This window comes from Pleurodeles waltl, chromosome 2_2, assembly GCF_031143425.1.
Source record: "Pleurodeles waltl isolate 20211129_DDA chromosome 2_2, aPleWal1.hap1.20221129, whole genome shotgun sequence".
Taxonomy (NCBI): Eukaryota; Metazoa; Chordata; class Amphibia; order Caudata; family Salamandridae; genus Pleurodeles; species Pleurodeles waltl.
In genome coordinates, this window is record NC_090439.1 from 867,890,904 (window position 1) to 867,916,388 (window position 25,485).

The 25,485-nt window shown below is 44.4% G+C and overlaps 1 protein-coding gene across 1 annotated transcript in view; it reads left to right on the forward strand.

Annotated features, from left to right (window-relative positions):
• LAPTM4B (lysosomal protein transmembrane 4 beta) overlaps positions 1 to 25,485 on the forward strand; it is a 585,847-nt gene that overhangs the window by 376,649 nt on the left and 183,713 nt on the right. Inside the window, exon 5 of the mRNA XM_069220520.1 lies at positions 4,081 to 4,179. Coding sequence (XP_069076621.1) covers positions 4,081 to 4,179 — 99 coding nt within the window. The remainder of the gene's footprint in view (positions 1 to 4,080; positions 4,180 to 25,485) is intronic.

Genomic DNA, 25,485 nt, shown 5'->3' on the forward strand with positions numbered 1-25,485 from the left:
ACAATAAGCGAAGGAAAAGAACAAATGATGGGTCATGGCCTTTTGCAAGTCAGCACACTGGAGAAACAGAAAAATATGCTTTAATATGAGAGCTACACAGCTTGTTTTCGACTCACGCTAACTTAAGGCTTATGGATTCTAATAAAATGCATTTATCGTACGTATTAATATATTCAATTAGTCATAATTCAAGCAATTATTCCTTACAGTCGACATTAGTTCATGCATGTGAAAAAAAAAATCTCCACCTTTAAAATACGTTTCAATGAATAATATTAGCGTTGTTAATATAAGCATTTCACATCTAAAATAAGTAATGTTTAAACTACACTCTCTCAGCTGCGATACTTTGATGTGAGTCCACAATTATGCAACTGCGTGCAGTTTCTTTGCCCCCAAATCATAGTGGAATCACTGCTTAATGCATACATTATTCCCCGAGGGAGGTAGAAGTCCAGCTGCTCTGGCACAGAATGGGCCTCTTTGTTTACACCTCAAGCTGTGCAACCCCTCCGTGTCTGTGTGGGATAAGGGATTTTGCCCTATAATGTGACAAGTATTGTCCCTCAGGAACAACAAAGGGTGCCTTATGCTATATTCTGCGTCTGAAATTTACTAGACACTGGAGATAAGATTTCACCTAAAATATGTTGCTACCCACATCTTTTTTATATGATCTTTTTAATAGTAACATGGCAAGAGTATACAGTACACCCAAAAGCATGTCGTGAAAAGAAAACCACATCAGTTAGAGGCATAATAATCATACAATTCAGCGCCCGAACAGTGCTCTGTTCTTTTCCCCCACCCCATCAGGCAGTGCCAGGTGTGAAAGTGAGGACGCCACACATGCGAGGTAAGTCTATTGGAGATGATTTATTTGAGATGGATAAAATCACCTCAACCAGCAAAGCTCGACTCCTCTTCACACCGCCAGCCCGCACCTGCCGCTCGTTTAAATCTCTACTTTCTCAGAATCTCCTACGAGCCTAGCAACAAGCTAAATACTCACATATCCTTGGATTCCGTATTACATCACTAAACACATATCCTAGATAACACCCAAGTGTTCTCTATGTGTTAGGATCAGGCCAGCAGATGGGTTAGTAGGGGGTTGGTGCACGGGCTTCCCTTGTCAACGTTCCATTGCCCCCTGATTTTCACCCATTTCTGGGGAGAACCACGACTCTCATATGTCAGCCAACTTGCACCATTCCATGTCTCGTTTCTGGTCCCTCAGTAGTGGTGCGTGTGGCGCCACCCACAGCTGTGCGATAGTCCTCTTGGCCACCACCATTCATAGACTCATCCACAGTTTCTCTGTTCTCTGGAGAGGTGTAGTGTCCCATATGTTTCACAAACACCATTTTATCGAGGCCACCCACATTTATGATCCTGAATAATTTCAAAAGTGCCTAGACATTTTTATGCATTACAGGAAATGGACAGTGTCTACCAAACTTTGTTTTTTGGTATTATATCCCTAGCAATAGCCTGTTTCTCATCAGCAGGGACCAATGATTGTGGCATAGTCCATGTCTACCAGAAGACACATGACATAAAAAGTAACTCCTGCTTAAAATGTTGAATTAGAAAACTACTGTAAGGGTCCTACGTTTAGATTACAAAGGTCGCAGTGCCTGTGTGCTTGCACATTTGAATGGATTTGGCCAACAAACACTGCATGTCTGTTAGAAAGTTGCACTTTCTACAGGGTCACCTCAGATTTTTGCCTTTTGTAGCTGAACCCATTTTTTGGGCAGTAGGACTCTGTGCACGTTCACCTGCTAATCAATGGTGAAGCTTGCTTGCTTTTAAACTTGCTAAAATTGGCATACACGATTGGCACATTTCATTTGGGTATAGGTCCTTAGTATATGGTGTTACAATGTACCTAGGGTCTGTAAAGTAAATGCTACACACCTGTATGTACAGTTTTAAACTGCCAGTTCGAACTGGTACTATAAACTATTTGCCTGGCCTTAACCTTCCTTTTTAATACCTATAAGTCATCCCTAAAGTAGGCCCTACGAGCTCATAGGACAGGGTGCTTGGTATTTAAAAAGTAGGACAATTATATTTCATGTATTACATGTCCTGGCAGTGAAAAACCTCCAAAGTCGTTTTCACTGCAGCAAGGCTAGCTATCCCACGGACTGACACAAGTTTAACTTATCATATTTATTGAGAGCTAAATTCAGTTTGGGAGCAGTTAGAGAGATGCTTTTTCCACTCAATTATTTTAATTGCAATTTAAAATCTTCTTTAGTGGTAAAGACAGATTTGAAATTATAATTTTGAAAATGCCACTTTTAGAATGTTGGCTTTTCCTTCCCTTACGCTTCTAGGGCGCTTTCTGTGAGTGACCAGTTGCTGTTGGCTGGTGATGTCTCCTTCACCGGTAAATGTGTCTTGGGGCCAGACAGTAGAGTAAAGGACCTGGGTGTAGAGGGTAGTGGGTATTCCTGACAGGATAGCTGAGGAGGGGCTGTGTCCATGCCCTGATTTCATTTCAAAGGCTAGCCTGCAGGCTTTACCCAGCCCTTTCTAACTGCAGAAGCCTCACCTCTGGACCTGCCTGCCTTTGTTTCACTAGTGAAGCTGGAGCCAAACCAACAGGAAAGTAAAGAAATGACCAGAACCAGATTTAGGGTTATACAAAGAGGCAACCTGCACCCATAGGTTGGCACTGGGCATAAAAGCGGCATCCCCAGAACCTGAAATCAGAATATTCCTGGACCTGAAAATATTCTGAAGTTCTACCCCTGCTGTCTGAAGAAGGAAGACTGGACCTGCTTGCCTTTCACCTAGGATCCAAGAAGCGACTTCAAGGGTCAGTTGGCTGAACTACTGTTTGAGCTACAAGGACACAACAAGCTTCTAGAGGTCTTTACTGCTGACCAGTCCTAACTGAACCTGATATGGTCCTATCTGCTGGCCTCTGTGAGAGTGAGTCCTGATCCCAAGTGCTGACATCAAGGTCCTGGACACTTCTCTGTAGTCAGTGTCCCCATGCCTAATTGAAGGTTTCACCAGATCCAAAGTAGTGCCAAGCCCCACAAAGCCACACCGCTTCTCAACGAAGGCTTCGCCAAATGCGACACGAAGTGACACAAAGCCCCACAGAGCTGTGCCTCTCCTCTCCTAAGGCTTCGCCAGTTCAGATGAGAAGTGACGCAAAGCCCTGCAGAGCCATGCCTCTCATCACTGAAAGCTCAGTTGGATCTGATCCAGGCAGAGCCCTGCATAGCATCGTTGTGCAGCTTAAAGTCTCTTTGGATCCAATGGTGAGCGATGCAGAGCTTTGGCGTGCAGCTGAAAGCTTCACTGGATCCAACAATAAGCGACAGAGCTACACAAAACAACGCAGCACAGACCCTGCACCAGAGTGAGAAGGTGAAACCCATGCAAGGTGACCTTGGTCCTGTATCCAGCTTAGGACTGATGGCCTGAATGTGTGACTTTATCCAAGTCCGGGCCGACCAGATACAGGTAGTTGGTGGTACACACTTTTTGGCAGTATTTGTACCTACACCTTTAAAACATCATATCTCTGATTTTACTCATTGGAATTTGGTCATTTTGATGTAATCTTATTTATTAAAATGTACTCTACTTTTCTAAATTATTTAGGATTATCCTTGCATTGTGTTTTCACTTTATTGCTGTTTGAATATTGCATATATACTTTGCACATTGCTAATTTAAGCGTGACTGTTTTTGTGCCAAGCTACCAGAGGGCTAAGTACAGGTTTATTTATTGACTTTTGTGATTCACTCTGACAAGTATTGTGATTAATAGTGGAAGTGTGCCTGTGTGCTTGCAAATTTGAATTGATTTGGTCAACACTACATGTCTCATTTAACAAAGTGCTATTATTGTTATCTAAGTTCTCAATACTAAATCTTAGTGTGTGGTGATAGATGCAAATAAATGTGCCAAAACTTAAGAACGATATTTAAGAGCAGCATGGTTTAAAACTGGGTATCAAATTTTGTCATGCGAAGTCTGTAAAGCAAAGGGAACTTGACTGATAGTGAACAGGTTAATTGAATAACCTACAATCTTCTGTTTTTCAGCCTGATAATTTCCCGTACAAGGAAGAGATCTTGTCTGTGAACCCAGCTTGTGTAGTTGTGGTCATTCTCCTGTTTATAAGCATCATCCTGGCTTTCAAGGTGAGACCTCTTTTTAAAACACATTATTTTTCACCCACATCATCCATCCCTTACATTATTAGTGTCTCCAAGGAGGCTATCCAGGAATTTGGGGGGCCAAGGGAATAATAAATGCAATCTAGAATGTCCTTTATTTTGGATTTTTAATTTTTCTTAATTTGTTTATTGTGGTACAACACCTCTTTGAAGCACGTGTGAGGGATCTAGAAGTTACAAAGATGAAAGTCCAGCCCATGGCTCCTGGTTGGTTCGTTAAATGTGCATAATACATTGATGTACTTTGGTGGACAGCCCTGAAAGATCTTCTAAACTAAGTTGAGTACTTTGAAGCTTGATCTTTCCTTAATTGCTAGTCAGTATTGTGCAGTCAAGGTGGTGGTAAAATGGTCTGATCTCCTAACCGCCAAGATCACTCAATGCAGTTTAGTCATGTTCTTGGCTGGGGATCCCATGTAGTTTAAGTTGCAATATCCAATGCAACACTTGACCTCTAAGATGAACAGTGCAATCCAGTGAGTTTAGAGCTGCAGACGACCCCCACTGATGAACACACTACTGGTAGAGGTCATTCTTTATTACAATGTTGACTTTTAGGATAAGCATAAGAAGGAATCGTAGAGGATTAATAAGATGCAAGAGGCTTGACTTGGTTTCAGAATGTGCATCAAGGTTTTCGTCAGTAAGAGAGTATAATAGAGGCCTTGCATATGGGCCAATGACCAAGATTTCAGTCTGGGAAGCATTCCAGTAGCAGTTTCTGTATATTCAACAGTCTTCTACAATGCCCAAAGTCATGCTATACACAATTCTAAGGAGGGACTTACTGCAGTTAAACAATTCACAAACTCTGTAGAAGATACAACAGCCAATGTGGCTTTTGATGTTAAATAACATTGCTACCTTTAATTTGTTCTGGCTTCAGTTGAATAATGGCTGGAACCTGTTGAGAGAAAAGAGAAAAATGGCAGTTGGGGGACTGGGAGACTGCACATTGGAACCTACAGCAAATGTTGACCAAATTTAAGTACAGAAAGAGGTTGAATAATATCATATTAACTGGCATACCTGAAACAATTAGGAGGGAACATGATCGCCTTCCTCGCTATGTTCCTGTCAGAAATTACAGCTCTGAAATGTGAGCTCTTCCCTTGGAATACCAGGGGCCCATCAAATTAAATCCATACATACTTCTCCGAAATCTAGTCCCAGACAAATCACTGCCTGCCTTGTACTATACCAACAGCTTCAATAGTTAATCATGGTAGCTAAGAAACAACTGCAGAAAATCTTATCCTTGAGGCCTCAGCTGAAGAACTTTGACTGACATTTCAACCTTGTCAGTCCTAACACCATGTTAATGATCATAAATGGTAAAACCATGCAATTTACTGACTTTGACTACCTAGACCGATTTGTGGAGAATCTTGAACTCCCTGTGACAGATCCCAGTGGACATCACTGGCTAACCCAATCCCTGATGGATCATCCATCCCCACTGGAAGTGTAACAATAGGAAAGAGAGAGGCTGGAGAAGGTGGTGCCTAACTGGTCAATGGCTGTGCAAAATGGTTCTCACATATGTTAATGACCAAGAGATAAATCACAATGTTTGTCCTAACACTGGGGCAGATGGGTAAGACTGTAACTGGAGAAGAGAGACACCCTCTGGCATATCTTTTATGTACTTTTATAATTATTTGAAGTGTACTCTTAAATCTTTGCTTGAGAAGAGGCCTTAGACTCTGTCCCTTATAGGTCAGGTCAGGTCAGATATGGGGCATATCTTCCATTATATTATGCCATATGTTCCTATACTCAATAACATGGATGCTCATAAAGGGTTTTTGACTCTATCCACATTAGCTCCTTCAATACTTAATATTACAGAGGGTGGACTGCCTTATTAACTCAGGGTCCTACTCAGATAGTGTGATTGTAATTCAGGTTACTACCCTTTTCTCCACTGTTCTCTTAGTTTAGTGGCACTGAGCCCATAGATTCTTCTCTACTATCACTTTCCTGAAATGTGAGCTCCAAGATAAAGCCCTCCACTGGATCTCATCCTTCCTCTCCGACAGAACGCAGAGAGTCCGTCTCTCCCCTTTCCGCTCCAAAGCCACCAACCTCATCTGCGGCGTCCCCCAAGGATCCTCCCTCAGCCCTACGTTGTTCAACGTCTACATGGCCCCCCTCGCTCAACTGGCCCGCCAACATCATCTCAGCATCATCTCCTACGCCGACGACACCCAGCTCGTCCTCTCCCTGACCAAAGACCCGCTCACCGCCAAAACAAACCTCCACGAGGGACTAAAATCCATCGCCGATTGGATGAACAACAGTCGCCTGAAACTCAACTCCGACAAGACGGAAGTCCTCATCCTCGGGCGCACTCCCTCGGCCTGGAACGACTCATGGTGGCCCTCAGTCCTCGGACCCCCGCCCACGCCTGCCAGCCACGCAAGAAACCTCGGCTTCATCCTGGACTCCGACCTCACCATGTCCAAACAGGTCAGCGCCGTCTCCTCCTCCTGTTTCAACACCCTTCGAATGCTCCGCAGAATCTTCAAGTGGATTCCAACAGAAACCAGAAAGACGGTGACCCAAGCCCTCGTCAGCAGCAGACTTGACTACGGCAATGCACTCTACACAGGCATCCCAACCAAAGACATCAAACGACTCCAACGTATCCAAAATGCCTCCGCCCGACTGATCCTCGACATACCCCGCCGAAGTCACATCTCCCCTCACCTAAAGGAACTCCACTGGCTCCCGGTAGACAAGAGGATCACCTTTAAACTCCTGACCCACGCTCACAAGGCACTTCACAACACCGGACCCTCCTACCTCAACACCAGACTTAACTTCTACACTCCAACACGTCAACTCCGATCCGCCAACTTCGCCCTCGCCATCGTACCCCGAATCCAGCGCAAGACATCCGGCGGCAGATCCTTCTCCTTCCTCGCCGCCAAGACCTGGAACTCTCTCCCCACATCTCTTCGCCAGACCCAGGACCTCCTCGCATTCAGAAGGCTCCTCAAGACCTGGCTCTTCGACCGCTAAATCAGCAGCGCTCCCCCCCCCCCCTCAGCGCCTCGAAACCCTGACGGGTACATAGCGCGCTTTATAAATGCTATGATTGATTGATTGATTGATTGATTCCTTCCAAAAAAATAGGGTTTTCGCACACCTTCCCACTAGACTCATTGCCAAGTCAAAGCACAAGTTAAAAAAAGTTTCCTTGACACAATTTTATTCGCATCATTGCAAGGGCACCAGGGCCTCATCCTAGTAGTCTTACTAAGTGAATATTATAACCTGTCGATAAAATTGTGGTCCTTCCAAACTCACAATATGGTTCTCTTTATCTTATCCCTTAAAGGTAACAGCCTTGCTCACTACATAAAGAGGAGAAAGGTACTCACTGCACTGCATAATAGCCATCATAACATATCATTACTCCAGCAAGCACACCTTTCCCCTCACAAAAAAGCCAAACTGAAAAGAGATTGGATGGGTAGAGTATACTTTGCTAGTAGGCGCCACCGTTCTATTCTGGAACAAAATGAAATCTGAACTCAATCCAGTGGCTGACCTAGATGTACAAGTGGCCTTCTTTCATGACACAAAAAACGTGTCTACAGTCACTCATCAAAGAGGAGTTTGCTTTTAAGTTTCTTTAGAAGTGGCTAAAATTGTGATCTTTGGATATTGGTTGACAACAATTCTACTGATGTATTGAACTAGGCTACAGGCCATATGTCAAATAGGCACCTATAAAAAAACAATTTATAAACCTCATGACCAAATGGAAAAGTTTGACCTTATTTGGGGTAGTTTCTTAAAAAGTTATTCCATATTGAGATGCTGAAACTGCAGTTTCACCCATCAAATCTCCACTAGGGTTGGCTTATCTATGGCTTATGAGACAGAGGGTGATGTGCTTGATCTATGTTTTAAATATAGGCAGTATATTATGATTATTGTTTTTCTTCACTGCTATTTGCGTACACTATTGACATATCTGTGAACTATCTGTGAGTTTATGGGCTATAAGGTGAAATACAGATCATCTAATTGTTTCTCTTCTCTGTTGATTGTATGTTGTAATATTTGTGGCAACCACAATAAATCATTTGTAAATAGGTAGCAGTTGTTATTGTGCTCACAGCTCAGGATCTGCATAGTTGTTCTTTGATTTGCCAGTGACCACCAGTGTCCTTACTCAGTCAGAGATAGAATTTGATATAATCTGCATTTAGGTGGTAGTCCATGTTAAAGCTATTGGGAACACTGTGAACAACGTCAATGATGATTTATAGAGGACGTGTTTCTTAGGGCCATGCAGACAATATTTGTGAATGATGTGATGAAGTTAATGGGGCCTGGTGGCTGGAGCTGCTGATTTTGGAACTTGGAGAACCAGGTTTGAATTCTGGGCTAAGCTCCAAATCCTGTGATTCTTGGTAAATTACTTAATCTCCCTGTGCCTAAAAAGGACAACAAACTTGCAGTTGAGTCTGGTTCTGAGGTAAAGCGCTCTAATGCCATTTGGCATGATTCACGCTGTAAAAACTGCAAAGAATGTTATAGCTGAAGGACATGAACCGCAAACTCCTTCTCCTACGTCTAATTCTAGACAGCATGGAAGAAGGTAGTACTGAATGATATTGAACGTTACGGAGAGGTATAAAAGGATCCAGGCTTCTTATGAGCTTATGTTTAAAGTATTCAGCAACCTTTCACAAATGTTGCAATGATATTATCAATGATGACAATTACTGATGTAATATGTGGGGTAATTAGCAGTGCATGGTGAAGGCACGAGTTATAGTTACCTAGGGGCATGAGTTATAGTTACTTAAAATAACTCTAACAGCTGAGTTTTGTGCATGTAAATTCTGATCCTAACTATAACATCCCTGTAACCTTTGGTTTTTTGGGGGTGAATTTCTAAGGTTTTTTAAATGCTAATTCATAACTATATTGTCCTTATAACCTTTGCTTTTTCAGTGAATTTCTATGGTTTTCCTTAATACAGCAGAGGGTTGGCCGCATGGATCCAACCTCATGCCATAAGAGAAAAGCAAGGAGAAGGCACTCGAAAATGTTGGACAAAGCATGGAAGAAGCAGTGAAAACTAGGGAAAAGCAAGGGGGAGGAGCTAAAAAAAAAAGGGGAAAGAGCAAAGAGAAACTGTGAAAACATGGGAAAATGCAAGGAGAAGGCACACAAAAAACAGGGGGCCAACAACAAGGAGAAAGCAGTGAGAATGAGGAAAAAGCAAGGAGAGGGTGCACAATAAATGAGAGAAAAAGCAAGGAGAAAGCATTGAGAATGAGGAGAAAGCAAAGAGAAACCACACAAAAATAGGGGGAAAAGCAAGGAGAAAGCAGTGGAAACTAGGGAAAAACAAGGAGAAGGCACTCAAACAATTTGGAGAAAAGCAAGGAGAAAGCATTGAAAATGAGCAGAAAACCAAGAAGACACACAAAATGTGAGGAGAAAGTAGTGAACATGAGGGAAAAGCAAGGAGCTGGGACACCAAAAAATGGGGGCAAAGCAGGATAAAGCAGTGAATACGAGCGAAGAGCAAGGAGAGGGCACACAGAAAAAGATAAAGAAAAGCAAGCTGAAAGCAATGCAAATGTGCGAAAAAGAAAGGAGAAAGCAGTGAGAATGAAGGGAAAAGCAAAGAGAAAGCAGTGAAAACTAGGGGAAAGCAAGGAGAATGCAGTAAAAACAAGGAAAAAGCAAGGAAAAGGCACTAAAAATGCAAGGCGAAAGCAGTGCGAAAGAGGAAAAAGCAAGTAGAAGGCACTCAAACAATGGATGGAAAAATAAGGAGGAAAAAGTGAGAACAAGGGAAAAGCAAGGAAAAGGCACACAAAATACAAGGCAAAAGAAAGGAAAAAGCCAGAAAAACAAGAGGAAAGCAAGGACAAGGCACACAAAAAATGGAGGAAAAAGCAAGGAGAAAACAGCAAGAATGAAGGAAAAGCAAGGAGAAGACACACAAAAAATGAGACATGTAGAAAGCAGTGAAAATGAGGGACAGGCAAGTAGATGGCATACAAAAACAGTTGAAAAAGCAAGGAGAATGGTGGGAAAATGAGGGAAAAGCTAGAATAAGGCACGCAAAAAACAGGGCCAAACCAAGGAGAATGCAGTGAAAAAGGGAAAAGCAAGGAGAAGGCAAACAAAATACAGAGGGGGGAAGCAAGAAGAAAGCAGAGAAAATGAGAGAAAAGCAAGGAGTGGGCACACAAAAACAGAAGAAAAGGCAAAGAGAAATCAGTGAAAATGAGGGAAAAGCAAGGAGAGGACACATAAAATAACAGTGAAAAAGCAAGGTGAAAGCATTGAGAATGAGGGAAAAGCAAGGATAAGGCACTTAAAAAACAGGGAAAAAAGCAAGGGGAAGACTGAAGCAAGAGTGATGCAGTGGAGGGGAAGAGCTGGGCCTTTAAACAAAAAATTACAGGTTTTTTGGGGGTGAATTTCTAAGGTTTTTTAAATGCTAATTCATAACTATATTGTCCTTATAACCTTTGCTTTTTCAGTGAATTTCTATGGTTTTCCTTAATACAGCAGAGGGTTGGCCGCATGGATCCAACCTCATGCCATAAGAGAAAAGCAAGGAGAAGGCACTCCAAAATGTTGGACAAAGCATGGAAGAAGCAGTGAAAACTAGGGAAAAGCAAGGGGGAGGAGCTAAAAAAAAAAAGGGGAAAGAGCAAAGAGAAACTGTGAAAACATGGGAAAATGCAAGGAGAAGGCACACAAAAAACAGGGGGCCAACAACAAGGAGAAAGCAGTGAGAATGAGGAAAAAGCAAGGAGAGGGTGCACAATAAATGAGAGAAAAAGCAAGGAGAAAGCATTGAGAATGAGGAGAAAGCAAAGAGAAACCACACAAAAATAGGGGGAAAAGCAAGGAGAAAGCAGTGGAAACTAGGGAAAAACAAGGAGAAGGCACTCAAACAATTTGGAGAAAAGCAAGGAGAAAGCATTGAAAATGAGCAGAAAACCAAGAAGACACACAAAATGTGGGGGAAAAGTGAGGAGAAAGTAGTGAACATGAGGGAAAAGCAAGGAGCTGGGACACCAAAAAATGGGGGCAAAGCAGGATAAAGCAGTGAATACGAGCGAAGAGCAAGGAGAGGGCACACAGAAAAAGATAAAGAAAAGCAAGCTGAAAGCAATGCAAATGTGCGAAAAAGAAAGGAGAAAGCAGTGAGAATGAAGAGAAAAGCAAAGAGAAAGCAGTGAAAACTAGGGGAAAGCAAGGAGAATGCAGTAAAAACAAGGAAAAAGCAAGGAAAAGGCACTAAAAATGCAAGGCGAAAGCAGTGCGAAAGAGGAAAAAGCAAGTAGAAGGCACTCAAACAATGGATAGAAAAATAAGGAGGAAAAAGTGAGAACAAGGGAAAAGCAAGGAAAAGGCACACAAAATACAAGGCAAAAGAAAGGAAAAAGCCAGAAAAACAAGAGGAAAGCAAGGACAAGGCACACAAAAAATGGAGGAAAAAGCAAGGAGAAAACAGCAAGAATGAAGGAAAAGCAAGGAGAAGACACACAAAAAATGAGACATGCAGAAAGCAGTGAAAATGAGGGACAGGCAAGTAGATGGCATACAAAAACAGTTGAAAAAGCAAGGAGAAAGGTGGGAAAATGAGGGAAAAGCTAGAATAAGGCACGCAAAAAACAGGGCCAAACCAAGGAGAATGCAGTGAAAAAGGGAAAAGCAAGGAGAAGGCAAACAAAATACAGAGGGGGGAAGCAAGAAGAAAGCAGAGAAAATGAGAGAAAAGCAAGGAGTGGGCACACAAAAACAGAAGAAAAGGCAAAGAGAAATCAGTGAAAATGAGGGAAAAGCAAGGAGAGGACACATAAAATAACAGTGAAAAAGCAAGGTGAAAGCATTGAGAATGAGGGAAAAGCAAGGATAAGGCACTTAAAAAACAGGGAAAAAAGCAAGGGGAAGACTGAAGCAAGAGTGATGCAGTGGAGGGGAAGAGCTGGGCCTTTAAACAAAAAATTACAGGCGATTCACAGCAAAAATTAAAAAAACGATTGTGGCCTCAGCGGAGTCCCTCTGGAACCCCACCACCATGCCTAGGGGCAGCCAGCAGTTCCTGGTTTAGTGCTGGCAGCCAATCAGATCTCATTTCATGAAGATTTGTCAAAGGGTGCCAAAGTTATTGGCAAAAGAAACTAGGTTCTAAATATAACTACCTACTGGTGACCATATATATACAATGACCAAAAAATCTGTTAAACAAAATATGCATTATTCCCTTCATAGTAGTTATCACAGTAGTTATTCCCTAGATACTTCCTCTCTAAACTTAGGGGGTCAGCTTGCTTTTCTCCTGCCCCTATATAGCTTTGTTACTTAATTTCCAGAACACCTCGAATTTTTCACTGCAAACAGTAATAACAGCCATTTCGTTTCTAGCATTCCAGCAGCCAGCCAATCAGAGCTGTTGAGAGATTCACGGGAGCATCTTGTTCTCGCGAGGGCGTGAAGGCTCATGGGAAAAATGGGCCTTGCCACAAATCACAGGCCTCCCTTTTTAAATTTGTGCTCTTGCAGGAGGTTTGCGGCACTCTTGCAAGGTCAACCGTCCAAATACAAACATTTTTTTGACTGTTATTTTCTCAAAAACTACTGAACAGATTTACACCAAATCACGAAAAGCACAATCTGCGGATCAAACTCTAGCTACCTGTTGAATTTGATGTAATTCTGTTTAGCAGTTCTTGCTGTAGCCATGTCTAAAGAAGTCTATGAAAAATGCATGGAGATTTTACATGTTAGGCCTGCCCTTTTTTCTCGTCTCCCGCATGACCGATCCCTCTGAAACTTTCCAGGAATGAGCTGAGGTGGATTAACATTATTTTGGAAAGTTTCTTGGAGATTCGTCAAATGGGGCCAAAGTTATTAGCAAACCAAAAATATGCTACACACACATATGTGTGTATATATATATATATATATATATATATATATATATATATATACACAAACAGAGATTACCTGAGATAGAAAAAAATATAAAAAAACACTGACACATTGACTGGTGGGGTATGCTAGGGTACTGAACAGACAATGTACTGGATGGCAGAAAAAAGCTGGAACTCTTCCGGACCTTTTGTGTACTGGCCTACAGTTGTTAAATAAAATATGGATTAACAACTTCCTTTTAGGATAAACACTGTATGAAAAGTAGTGTCCCTAGTATTAAGCAAACACAATGCTAGATAGACACTAATCTAGTACACATGCACACTACTATACATCAGTGTGCAAATTAGACAGTATCTTTTCTTTACTGATGCCATGATCCATGTGAAGAACAAACATCCGTACCTCATTTGGGAGAACTTCCTGCCTGACGGATTATATCAGCTCAAGGATGCGTGTCGGGTATTGAAGGCACATGATAATCTACTTGAGTCACAGCTTGATTCTAATTAATTGTTGCTGCAGAATCTGATACCCGATGGTAGCCACCACTCTAGGTGGGTGATACATTATTAGTGAGGTTTTCAGAGTAAATTGTTGACGAAAATGTCTGACAAGACAGGGAGCATGGGCATCCAGGGCATTTTCCCATGTTTGATCCTTTGGCCCGTACACATTTCAAGTAATTAAGTAGTGTGACTTTCTTTTCCATCTTCTTGGATCACAAATTTGTCATACTTCCTATTGTACATAACCTTAGCAAAGTTCTAGGAGGAATCTGGCTGGTAAATATTGAACATTAGTAGTTGCAGGTTTTAATTGGATACATCTTCCAGTGGATAAATGGCTTTATATATGGGCAGTGGACCTGTATAAACTGGCTGTACTTTCTCAGCTGCTTGAGAATAATGAGATTATTAGTAGGTTATGATACCAAGGGCCTGATTTAGATTTCGGCAGGTGGATTACTGCATCACAATGGTGATAGATATCCCATCTGCTGAAATATAAATCCCATGATTTCCTATGAGATTTATAATTCGGTGGACAGGATTTTCGCCACCGTTGTGACGAATCAGGCACCAAGTGATTGATTTGAAATTGTGTTTCTTTTCAACAATGTGAATTGGCTCTTTGAAAAGAGTGAGATTATAGCCCACTGGAGGTGTTAATATATCTATTGTGTCTTTTGTATCTGTTGTATGAATTTAGTTGCAGGTGGATTAAGCATCTTGGAACTGTATTGCTGAAAATGTAGATGATATGCATAAGAACTGAAGAAATGCATGTTTCCCAGTGTAGCTTGTATGGAATTATTATATGCAATTTCGACAAGAGGAAAACATGTATTCTAGCCGTTATGTTGATCTTCAGCATATCAACAAAGATATTGCTCTAATGTGAGATACACCATCTTGATTTGCCCAGTAGTCTAGGGATGGTGTGCAGAAGAATATGTGAATTCAAACTAGAGTAAATGAGTTTGGGCCTGATTTAGAGATTGGCAGATAGCTTACTTTATCACAAGTGTGAGGGGTATCCACAAACAAAATCAAGCCTTTAGTCCCTTTCAAAACTTTGACATAAACAGTGTTCCTTGATTAGTAAAGATTTGTTATGGTAATTCATGCAATCTGTGTACCTGATATAGAAGAAAAAGGCAGGCTAATTCCTTGGTGGTGGGTATTTTGATAGAAGATAAAAAATGTGCCATAGTATTTCTCTGTGATAAGTAAATTAGTAGTAAATAAATGTAACAGAAATCTGTGTTCAAGGTTGGGTCAGTTCCAGTATGGAAATCATTTGCTTGAAGGTGGGTACTTTTCTTAAAACTGCACAGACAGGGCAAATATTTATGTGCTCCTATTGTTCAAACTATATGTCTGACTACCTAAGATATATTTGTATCCATTCTAATGTTTGTTTTTGACCAAAATTGCCTGCTCTGGAAGGATCATGACACCAACATTTTAATTGTTTTCTCTGATCTCTTTGTAGGTAATAACCAACATTTCCTTGTGGGCGAAGAATTTGGAGGGCTGTTTGATGTAATAGGGATAACTTTGTTGTAACAGTTTGGTGTTTCATCAGCTTGCAGTCTTTAGCTAAATCTTGTATATGTTTCCTTCTGTAAGGATCCAATTATTTGATGGATGTGGTTGGAGATTCTGTATTAGGAGGGTCTTCCAAACTCTTTGAGCACATCAGCACACTGAAGACGTTTTCCTGATTTAAATGGAATCTCAAAATCAAGATGAAAAAGCAAGCTAAGGACAGTGAAAGAAAGGAAAGAGAAAGAGAAGGGAATGAAAGAAGAGAGGGGAGGAGAGATAAGGTGGGGTAAATAAAGGGGAAAGGAGAGTGGCAAAGAAAGGGAAAGCAGAGGGAATTTAGCAATGAAGAAAGGAAAAGATAAGGTAAGGAAGAGTAAAGTGGATAGGGTATGAATTGAAGAAGGTTTGGGAAGGAATGGCAGGGAAAGGATGGATCAAGAAAAGAAAGGCTAAAGAGATGATAAAGAAAGAAATGGAAAGGATTAAGATAAAGAAAGAGACAGATGGGCTAAGGCAGAAGTGAAATAAACTGGAGGGAAGGGCAAGAGAAGGAAAGAGAAAAGGAGGTGAAGGGAGGCAAGGCGAAGGAAGGGGAGAGAAGATAAAGAAACAAATTGAAATGTGCGCTGTAGAAGTGAATAAAAGGGGAGGAGTTTTAGAATGGAAGGAAATGGTAGATGAGAGCAGACAAGACGGAGGGCAGTGGAAGTAAAGAGAGGCTGAGAAAAGAAGATATAGGAGGGGACTGGAGAGAAGAGGACAGGAGAGGATCGAGGAGAAGGAAGGAGAGGCAAGGATGGGGAAGGGGAGGGGAGTGGCAAGGGTAAAGGAGGGGAGGGGAGGGAAGAGGAAGGGAGTGGGCAGGGGGAGGAGGGAAGAGGCTGGGAAAGGAGGAATGGAGTACAGCCTAGAGGAGTGGAGGTGAGGGGAAAAGAAGAGGGAGAAGAGGAGGGCATGAGATGGGAGTAGGAAAGGGCAGAAGCGGGGAGAGGAAAAGACAGGACAGGAGGAGAAGGGAGGAGGAGACAGGAGTGAAAGAGAGGGGGAAGGAAAGGGAGGACGGGGAGAAGGGATGAGAGAGGAGGGGACGATTATGAAGGGAGGGGGAAAGAGATGTGGGAGAGACAGGAAGGGGATGAGCTGATGGGATGGGAGTAGACAAGATGAGATGCAACAAGAGGTGGGGAAGGACAAGGAGAGGAGAAGAGATGAAAGGGGGTAGAAGATGAGAATGGCTGGACAGGGGAACAAAAAACAGCTCTGGCAAAAATGCTCAAATCACCACCCAAGCCCCATAATCTCTCTCTTTCCATCTTCATTCGTCCTCTCTCCCTACTTCTCCCCTCCTCACACTCTTTCTCTCTCTTCAAACCTTTCTGTGCCTGCTGTACTTAACCTCAGGGAGGTGGGGAAAGTGATGAAGGGAAGAGGAGGGGCACTGTACTTTCAAAACAGGACTCCAAGCACTCCAGCCCAGTGGGGAAAAGCCTGGTAGAATAGGAGGCCTGTCCAGCCCTGGAGATAAGAAGAGGAGGGGGAGGGCAGTGGAGGAAAAGAGAAGAGAAGAGAGGATTGGATGGAACGAGATTGGTATAGACAAAGGGGGAGGCAGAGAGTAGGGAGGGGGGAAGGGAAAAGAGATAACTGAAGGGGAAGAGCAAAGGGGAAGGGAGGACTTGAGAAGATGGTACGGGGCAGAAGGAGAGTAGAGACCGGAGTAAGAATGAGGGAAGAGAAGGAAGGGAGGGGCGGAGTGAAGTGACGGGAGAGGAGGGGAGAGCAAGGGGTGAGGAGAGGAGCGGAAAGAAGAGGGAAGTGGAAGGAGAGCAGAGAAAAGGAGACGTGGAGAGATGATAGGAGAAAGGAGAAACGAGAAAAGAGAGGGGAGACGAGAGGAAGGGAATAGGGGATGAGAGATGAGAGGAGTAGCAGGAGTAGGGAAGGGATGTAAAGATTTGAGAGTAAGTGAGGACATGAGGGTAGAGGAGAAGATTGTAGAGGCGGAGGGGAGACAAGAGAGGAGGGGAGATGAAGAGAGGCCAAAGGTGGCAGGGGAGGAGAGAGGAAGAGGGAGGGGATGTGGGAAGAAGAGTCAATGGGAGATAAGATGAGTGGACAGTAGACAAGACAAGAGAAGACGAGAGGGGAGGAAGGGAGAGGAGGAGAGATGAGGGTGGGTGGAAGACAAGAGAGGAGGGGAGGGAAAGATGGTAGAGTAGAGGAAGGGAAGAAGTTAGTGGAGAGGAAGGGAGAGAAGGAGATATGATGGCATTGGACTGGGAAGGGAAAGGAAAGGAGGAGAGAAGTGGGGAAGGAGAGGACAGGAGGAGGCGAGGCGAGGATAGAGGACAGTATTGAAGGGGTGAAGGGGAGGCGAGATTGGATGTGGGAGAGGAGGAGAGGAGAGGAGAGAGAAGGTAGGCAAGGGGAGGAAAAGGTAGGAAGGAGACAGATGGGGAGAATAGAAGTGGAGATGAGACAAATGGATAAGAGATGAGACAAGAGAAGACAAGACTAGAGGAGAGGAGGAGGGGTAAAAGAGAGAGCCGAGGGAAGTGGGAGACAGACGAGAGGGGGGAGGGGCCAGAAGGGAAAAGGGAAGTGAAGTGGAGAGAAGAGGGTGGGAGGCAGGATTGTAAAGAGATTAGAGGAGGCTTTAGGATAGAGTATGGGAGTGGGAGGGGAGGGGAAACAGGAGGAAGGAAGGGGAGAGGAGAGGAGGAGAGATAAGGGGAGGGGGAAGAGAGGAGCAGATGGGAGCAGGGGATTGTAGGGGTAGAGGTAACAGGAAATGAGAGATAGAGAAGGGAGGAGGAGAGAGTAGTGAGAGAAGGTGGGGGAGGAGAAGTGGAAGGTAGGGGAAAGTAGAGGAGGTGATGAGAGGAGGGGAAATGAGACAAGGAGATGAGAGGTTAGGGGAGATGAGAGAGAAAGGCAGCGGGAGGCTAGAAGGGAAAGGAGGAGAGATGATGGAAGGCAAGAGGGAAGGATGGGAGGGGAAGGGAAATGAGTGAAGGAGTAGTGATGAGGGGAGGCGGGGAGAGGAGAGATGAGGGGAGGCATAAGACAAGAGGAGAAGAGAGAGTAGGTAGGAGAGAGGTTAGGAGAGGATGAGAGGCTGTAGACTGGAAAAGGGAAAAGAAGAGAGGAGAGAACAGATGAGGGGAGAGGAGAAGAATGGAGAGGAGGGGGAAGGGGAGGCCAGAGAAGGGAAAAGGAGAGGAAGGGAGGAGAGAGGAGAGGAATTAGAAGTGAGGGCAGGGCCAGACTGGGAACACAAAGCAGTACTTGCAATTTTTTTCAGACCAGCTGTCGGGTGGGGGGTCTTTAAGTGTGAAGTACTGCTGCTTTTGTTAGTGGTGGTATTCCAGCACCACTGCAAGACCAGCCCCCCACCCTTCCAGCCTCCCAGGGAAACACCTGATGCCCGCTACAGCCATTCTGGCCCTGGGAGGGAATAAGAGGGAATTAGGCAAGGAGAGCTGAGGAAGGAAGGGGATGGAAGGCGAGGAGGAAGAGGGAAAGTGGAAGGGAAGAGGGAAGTTTGGAAGAGGAAAATGGGGAGGAGGGAAAAACCGGAGTCGTGGTTCGCGAGATTCTTTGGGGGTGGGGCAGGGGGGCGCACATGGGGTGGGGGGAATTAATAACATCTAAAAAAGATAAAATAAAAATTAAAAAACTTACCACCGCTCCCGCGCCTCTGCTCCTGTGCTGCACAAAGGCACAGGCTCCCAGCCTGCCCTGCGGCCACCCACAACACTCCTCAGAGCAGCGTCAGGATTGGCAGGGAGCGCCCAGCCAGGACGCTCCCAGGCACACTGGGAGCCTGTGAAGGCTCTCTCCAGCCCAGCAACTGTGTTGCTGGGCTTTAAAGAGCCCTGTGCACATGTGTGTTTGGCCGGCCCGAGATGGCCAGCCAAACAGACATGCACTCTGAGGGGCACAGTGCACTCCCCTCTTCCTCGTCACCCCCAATGCCCCTCCCCTTTCACAAGGAAAGAATAATAAACACAGTTTCCCTCCCCTCCCCCTCTCATACCATCCCCCAGTCTCTGCCACTTCTCCTCCCATCCACTGACATTTCCTCCCCTCTTCCCTTCCCTCTTCTTCCACACTTGCCCATCCACTCCCCTCTTCCTCCTTTCACTTCCCTCCCAACGCCCTCCTCCCACCTCCCCCTTCCACTTCCCTTCCATTCCCCTCTCCTATCACCTCCTCTCCTTTCCACCCTCCCATCCCCTCCTCTCACCTCCACCCTTCCCTGCCACTTGAGAGGATGGAGGTGGAAGGGAAGAGAGGAGTGGGGATTGGGGAGGAGAGAGAGAGGAGTGGCGAGGAGGAAAGTGGAAGGAAAGAGGGCAGTGGGAGGGATAGGAAAGGAGAGAGAGGGGAACGGAGTGGAGGGAAATGGAAGAGAAGAGGGTAGTGTAAAGAATGGAAGTGTAAGGGGGAATTCGGGAGGAGGGGTAGCGGAGTTGAGAGGAGGGAAGAGGGTAGTGGCAGGAGAGTGAGGAGGAGGGAAAAGAGGAATAGGGCAGATGCAAGAAGGTAGTGGAGAGGAAGACAGTGGTAGAGGGGAGGGTGGAGGAGAAGGAGAAAGTAAGGAGGAGGAAGAATAGGAAGAGGAGGACGGCGTTAGAGGAGAAGCTGGGATGAGATTCTGCAAGTGGAGAGTATGAGAAACGCAGGAATGCAGAGGAGGAAAAGAGGTGAAAGGAAGTAAAGAGGGTAGAAGAGGGGAGGGGCGGGTAGAGGAGAGGATGGGAGGGAAGAATAGGGGACGGGAGGGAGAGGGAACAGAAGGTGAAGGGAAGAGGGAAGGAAGGAAAGAAAAGTGGATGGGAGTGGGAGAGAAGGAAGTAGAAGGGAAGATTCCCTACCTCTCCCCTTCAGCTTTCCTCCCATCCTATCTCCTCCTCCCCCTTTCTTCTCCCCTTCCACTTCCTTCCCATCCCCTTGTTTCTTCCCCTCCCATCCCCTCATCTCTTCCCCTCTTCCTTCCTCCTCTCACCCTCCCATCCACTTCCTTCCCCTCTCACTCCTGTCCATCATCTTCCATCTCCTTCCATCTCCTTCCCTACCCTCCAAACGCTCCCACTCACTCCCATCCACTCCCTTCTACTTCCACTTATAAGGGTGAAGATGAAAGGGACTGGGAAGGGAATAGCATTCACAACCTACGCTCAGCTCCTTGCTTCTCTAACTACTCAGGCAACTGTTCTTTTGCCTTCACAATCTAGAATCCCTTGTTTTTAAGGGGACCGCAATGCTATTGAGCACAAGCAGTACAATGAAAATAAATACAACATAACACCATCCCTATGTCAGGTGCTGCTATTTACTTATCATCAGCTCTGATGACTGGCTCCTTCCCTGAGAGCCAGCTACAAATGAAGGATTATTTTTCCGAGTCCTCCCTGACATTTTTACATAAATGGCATTATTTGAAGTTTTCAAGTGTATGCAGAACTGCACCATAAACGTATTTAGTGGAACAACTAAAGCCATTGAATAGAGCGAATCTGCATGCTCCAGGACGGATCTGATCATTTTAGAAAATGTGAAGCTGCTTCAAATGTTTGTTTTAGAAAAACTTTGCTTTAGTTCACATACTTTTCATAATATTACGTAGTAGCGTTTTCCCTTAGTGACCTGGCATCCTTGGCGTGGTCTCCCCTGGTTTTTTTGCCTCTGCTTCCCATATTTTAACTGTGTGCTGGACTCCTTTTTTGCAGTTTTGGTACTCTGGGCCCTTTACCACTGCTGACCAGTGCTAAAGTGCAAGTGCTCCTGTGTAAAGTGTGTGTGTAATTGGCTTTTCCATGATTGGCATATTTGATTTACTAGTAAGTCCCTAGTAAAGTGTACTAGAGGTGCCCATGGACTGTAAATCAAATGCTACTAGTGGGCCTGCAGCACTGGTTGTGCCACTCACATTAGTAGCCCTGTAAACATGTCTCAGACCTGCCACTGCAGTGTCTGTGTGTGCAGTTTTAAACTGCCAATTCGACCTGGCAAGGGTACCCACTTGCCAGGCTCAAAACTTCCCTTTTTATACATGTAAAGCAACCGTAAGGTAGGCCCTAGGTAGCCCCATGGGCAGGGTGCAGTGTATGTTAATGGTAGGAAATATACTAATGTGTTTTACATGTCCTAACAGTGAAATACTGCCAAATTTGGTTTTCACTGTGCAAGGCCTATCTCTCTCATAGGTTACCATGAGGGCTGCCTTAAAATATTCTTAAAGTACAGATTACCCTTGAGAGCAGATGGAAATGTGGAGTTCGGTGTCTCTGAACTCACAATTTAAAAATACATCCTTTAGTGAAGTAGTTTTTTAGACTGTGAGTTTGAAAATGCCACTTTTAGAAATTAGGCATTTTCTTGCTTTAACCATTCTGTTACTCTGCCTGTTTGTGAATCTCCTGTAGACAGTGACAGAAAGGGAGCTGGAGTGTAGCCTACATTTCCTGATGAGCCATCTGAACTAGAGTCGAGAGAGTAGTGGTCACTTACATTTGAATGGGATGTGCCTGCTCTCACACAGTGCAGTCTCCAACCCCCTGGTGTGTGTCTGGAGCCTGGCCTGGGCAAGGCAGCGTCTTGTGAACAACAGAGACTTTCCTTTGAAGTTTGACCACTTCAAAGGCAGAAAGGGGTTTAAGTAGTGGCCCCAAAACCCCAGACTTTTAGATCACTTCTGGAACCAAGAGGAACCTCTGCCAAGGAGAAGAGCTGAAGAGAAGTGCTGCCCCTGCCTGTGACTGTGCTTTGTTAGGCTATCCTGCTGTTGCTGCTTCTGCCTGTGAAAGGGGCCAAAGACTGGACTTTGTTGTGCATTCCTGCTTGAAGAAGAATCTCCAAGGGCTTGAACTGAGCTTGCATCCTATTTTGAAGTCTCAGGGCCATAAAAGACTTCCTCTGCCCGTACCTGGATTCTCTGCTGAGACTCCTGCCCTGGCAAGTGGTGCCCTAGCCAGTCCCTGGGCCCTTGAAAGGTGAAGTTGGAAGAACAAGAGCTAAAATCCAAGCACAGAACGCAGTGCAAGAACATTTTGATGCAACGCAGCTGATAAACAACGACCCACCCACTTCACGACTAAAATCAACACTCCAGCTGCATCGCGGTGCAAACTGACTGCCAACGATAGACCCCATTTTTAACACTCAGTATACTCTATTGCGCTATAGAGCTCATCTGCACATAGTTTAATATTTATCCCTATAAAGATTCAAATCCACAGAAGGATTGTTCACCTATGATCCCCACCGTCTGTGGGGTAGCTTATCTGAGCTCTTTAGTTTTTTTTACAGCATGTTGGGGTTCTATACAGGTGACTTTAAAAGAGGGATTTGTGTCACTGTGTTCCAACTCATGTGTTACTTCACACATCAATATTTTTGCTGCTCAACCTTTCTCTTTCTTTAATAATTGTTGTTAGAAATGGGGTCTTTGGTTGGCAGTCAGGTTACCCCCTGTCCAAGCAAGGGCCCTCACTCTAGTCAGGGTAAAGGAGAATGATACTCAGCTAACTCCCGCTCCCCCCATTGGTAGCTTGGCACGAGCAGGCAGGCTTAACTTCAGAGTCTAGGTGTAAAGTATTTGTACCAACACACAAAGTAACTTAGTGAAACATTACAAAATGACACAACAGAGGTTTAGAAAAATAGGAAATATTTACCTAAACAAAACAAGACCAAAACTACAAAAATCCAACATACATACATCAAGATTTTAATTTTAAAAGCAAAAGAGTCTTAAATCCTTTTGTAAACAGGTAAAACACTGTTAGCGTTGAAAAGTACCTGGGTAGCATAAAAATAACACGCACGGGCGAGTGTGTGTCAAAAGGTAAGTGGTGCGTCGATTTCTCACCCGCAAGCGAGACCGTGCATCGTTTCTCCTTCTCCGGTTGGGTCAGAGTGCATCGTTTTTCCTCTCTGCAGGAGAGCGATTCGTCGATCTGGGCAGCACTCGGGTCCGGGCAGGCATTGTGTGATTTTTCCGTGCCCAGCAAGGTTTGCGTTGAAAATCCTGCTGCGTGGCGTTAGCAAAACCACGCTGTGTGGATTGCGATGTTACCAGCCTCTGTTAGCGATGCGGCACGTCGTCTCTCCAGCCGCGAGCGTTGTTCTTCCAGCCATGCTGCAGGCGGTGCGTTGATTTCAGCCATAGAGCCGGCGGCACGTCATTTCTTCAGCCGCGTCTCGTAGGTTGCGTCAGAAATTTCCCCGCACGTCGGTCTGTCTGTGGATTTTCAATCTTGGTCTGCCAGCTTCACCTGTCAAGGCCCCAGGAACTGGATAGGTCACCACTTGGCAGGGCAGGAGTCTCAGCAGAGAGTCCAGGTGCTGGCAGGGGAAGTCTTTGATGGCCCTGAGACTTGTCAACAACAGTAGGCAAACTCAGGACAAGCCCTTGGAGATTTCTTCATAAGCGGGAATAAACAACAAAGTCCAGTCTTTGTCCCCTTTCACGAGGCAGAAGCAGCAACTGCAGGATAGCTCCACAAAGCACAGTCACAGGCAGGGCAGCACTTCTCCTCAGCTCTTCTCCAGGCAGAGGTTCCTCTTGATGCCCAGAAGTGATCTAAAGTCTGTGGTTTTGGTTGCTCTTCTTAAACCCATTTTGGCTTTTGAAGTAGGCTTACTTCAAAGGAAAGTCTCTCTTGTTTGTGAAATCATGCCTTGGCCAGGCCAGGCCCCAGACACAGACACCAGGGGGTTGGAGACTGAATTGTGTGAGGGCAGGCACAGCCCTTTCAGGTGTGAGTGACCACTCCTCCCCTCCTTCCTAGCACAGATGGCTCATCAGGATATGCAGGCTACACCCCAGCTCCCTTTGTGTCACTGCCTAGAGAGAGGTGCAAACAGCCCAACTGTCAAACAGACCCAGACAGGGAATCCACAAACAGGCAGAGTCACAGAATGGTTTAAGCAAGAAAATGCTCACTTTCTGGCATTTTTAAACACACAATCCTAAAACCAACTTTACTAAAAGATGTATTTTTAAATTGTGAGCTCAGAGCCCTCAAACTCCACATGTCTATCCGCTCCCAAAGGGAATCTAAGCTTTAATCATATTTAAAGGCAGCCCCCATGTTAACCTATGAGAGGGATAGGCCTTTTAACAGTGAAAAACGAATTTGGTAGTATTTCACTGTTAGGACGTATAAAACACATTAGTATATGTCCTACCTTAAATATACACTGCATCCTGCCCATGGGGCTACCCAGGGCCTACCTTATGGGTGTCTTACATGTAAGAAAAGGGAAGGTTTTTTTCCAAGTCGAATTGGCAGTTTAAAACTGCACACACAGACACTGCAGTGGCAGGCCTAAGACATGATTACAGAGCTACTAATGTGGGTTGCACAACCAGTGCTGCAGGCCCACTAGTAGCATTTGATATACAAGCCCTGGGCACATCTAGTGCACTGTACTAGGGACTTACCAGTAAATCAAATATGCCAATCATGGAGATCCAATTACATACACATTTTATAGAGGAGAACTTGCACTTTAGCACTGGATAGCAGCGGTAAAGTGCCCAGAGTAACAAAAACAGCACTGGATAGCAGCGGTAAAGTGCCCAGAGTAACAAAAACAGCAAAATCAGAGTCCAGCACACATCAACAACCTGGGAAACAGAGGCAAAACGTTAGGGGAGACCACACCAACGATGCCAAGTCTAACAGTTGGTATCTGGGCTAACAGTGCCACCCAAACCACTGCCTGCTATTCACATCAACCGATACAAAGTACATACTCGCATTAAAACATTCAAAACACCAGGGCTTTGGTTTTAAATGCAGGTGACCTGTGACATGAAGGTGCAATTCATGCGTGGATTAAGGACACAATGCCGTTATTTTCCATTTTGAAGACTTTTCACCATAATCTTGTGCAACTATCGCACTTACGCTTGTTGTATTTGTGGAGTCTCTATCGACTAGTTCCTCGGTCACTTAGTGCAGTGGTTGCAGGTTTTTGTTGCCTCCAGCTTGCATATTCTAACTAGCAATCCCTGTATTTAATATAAATACAGGCGTGTTCCTTTGTTCCTGCATGTGTATGCATTATTTAGCATTCTAAAGACAGATTTTTTTAATTTTTATTAGGATGAATCATAAAAATAGATTACATATTCTGTTTTGCAGCAGCAGAAAAGGGATCTATGATATAAAGAAAAGATATAATCATAGGTTCCTAGATAATTAATCAGAGATCTAGCAACCACCGTAGCAATAAAAGGTTTGCTCAAGCTGAATTAATGTCAAGA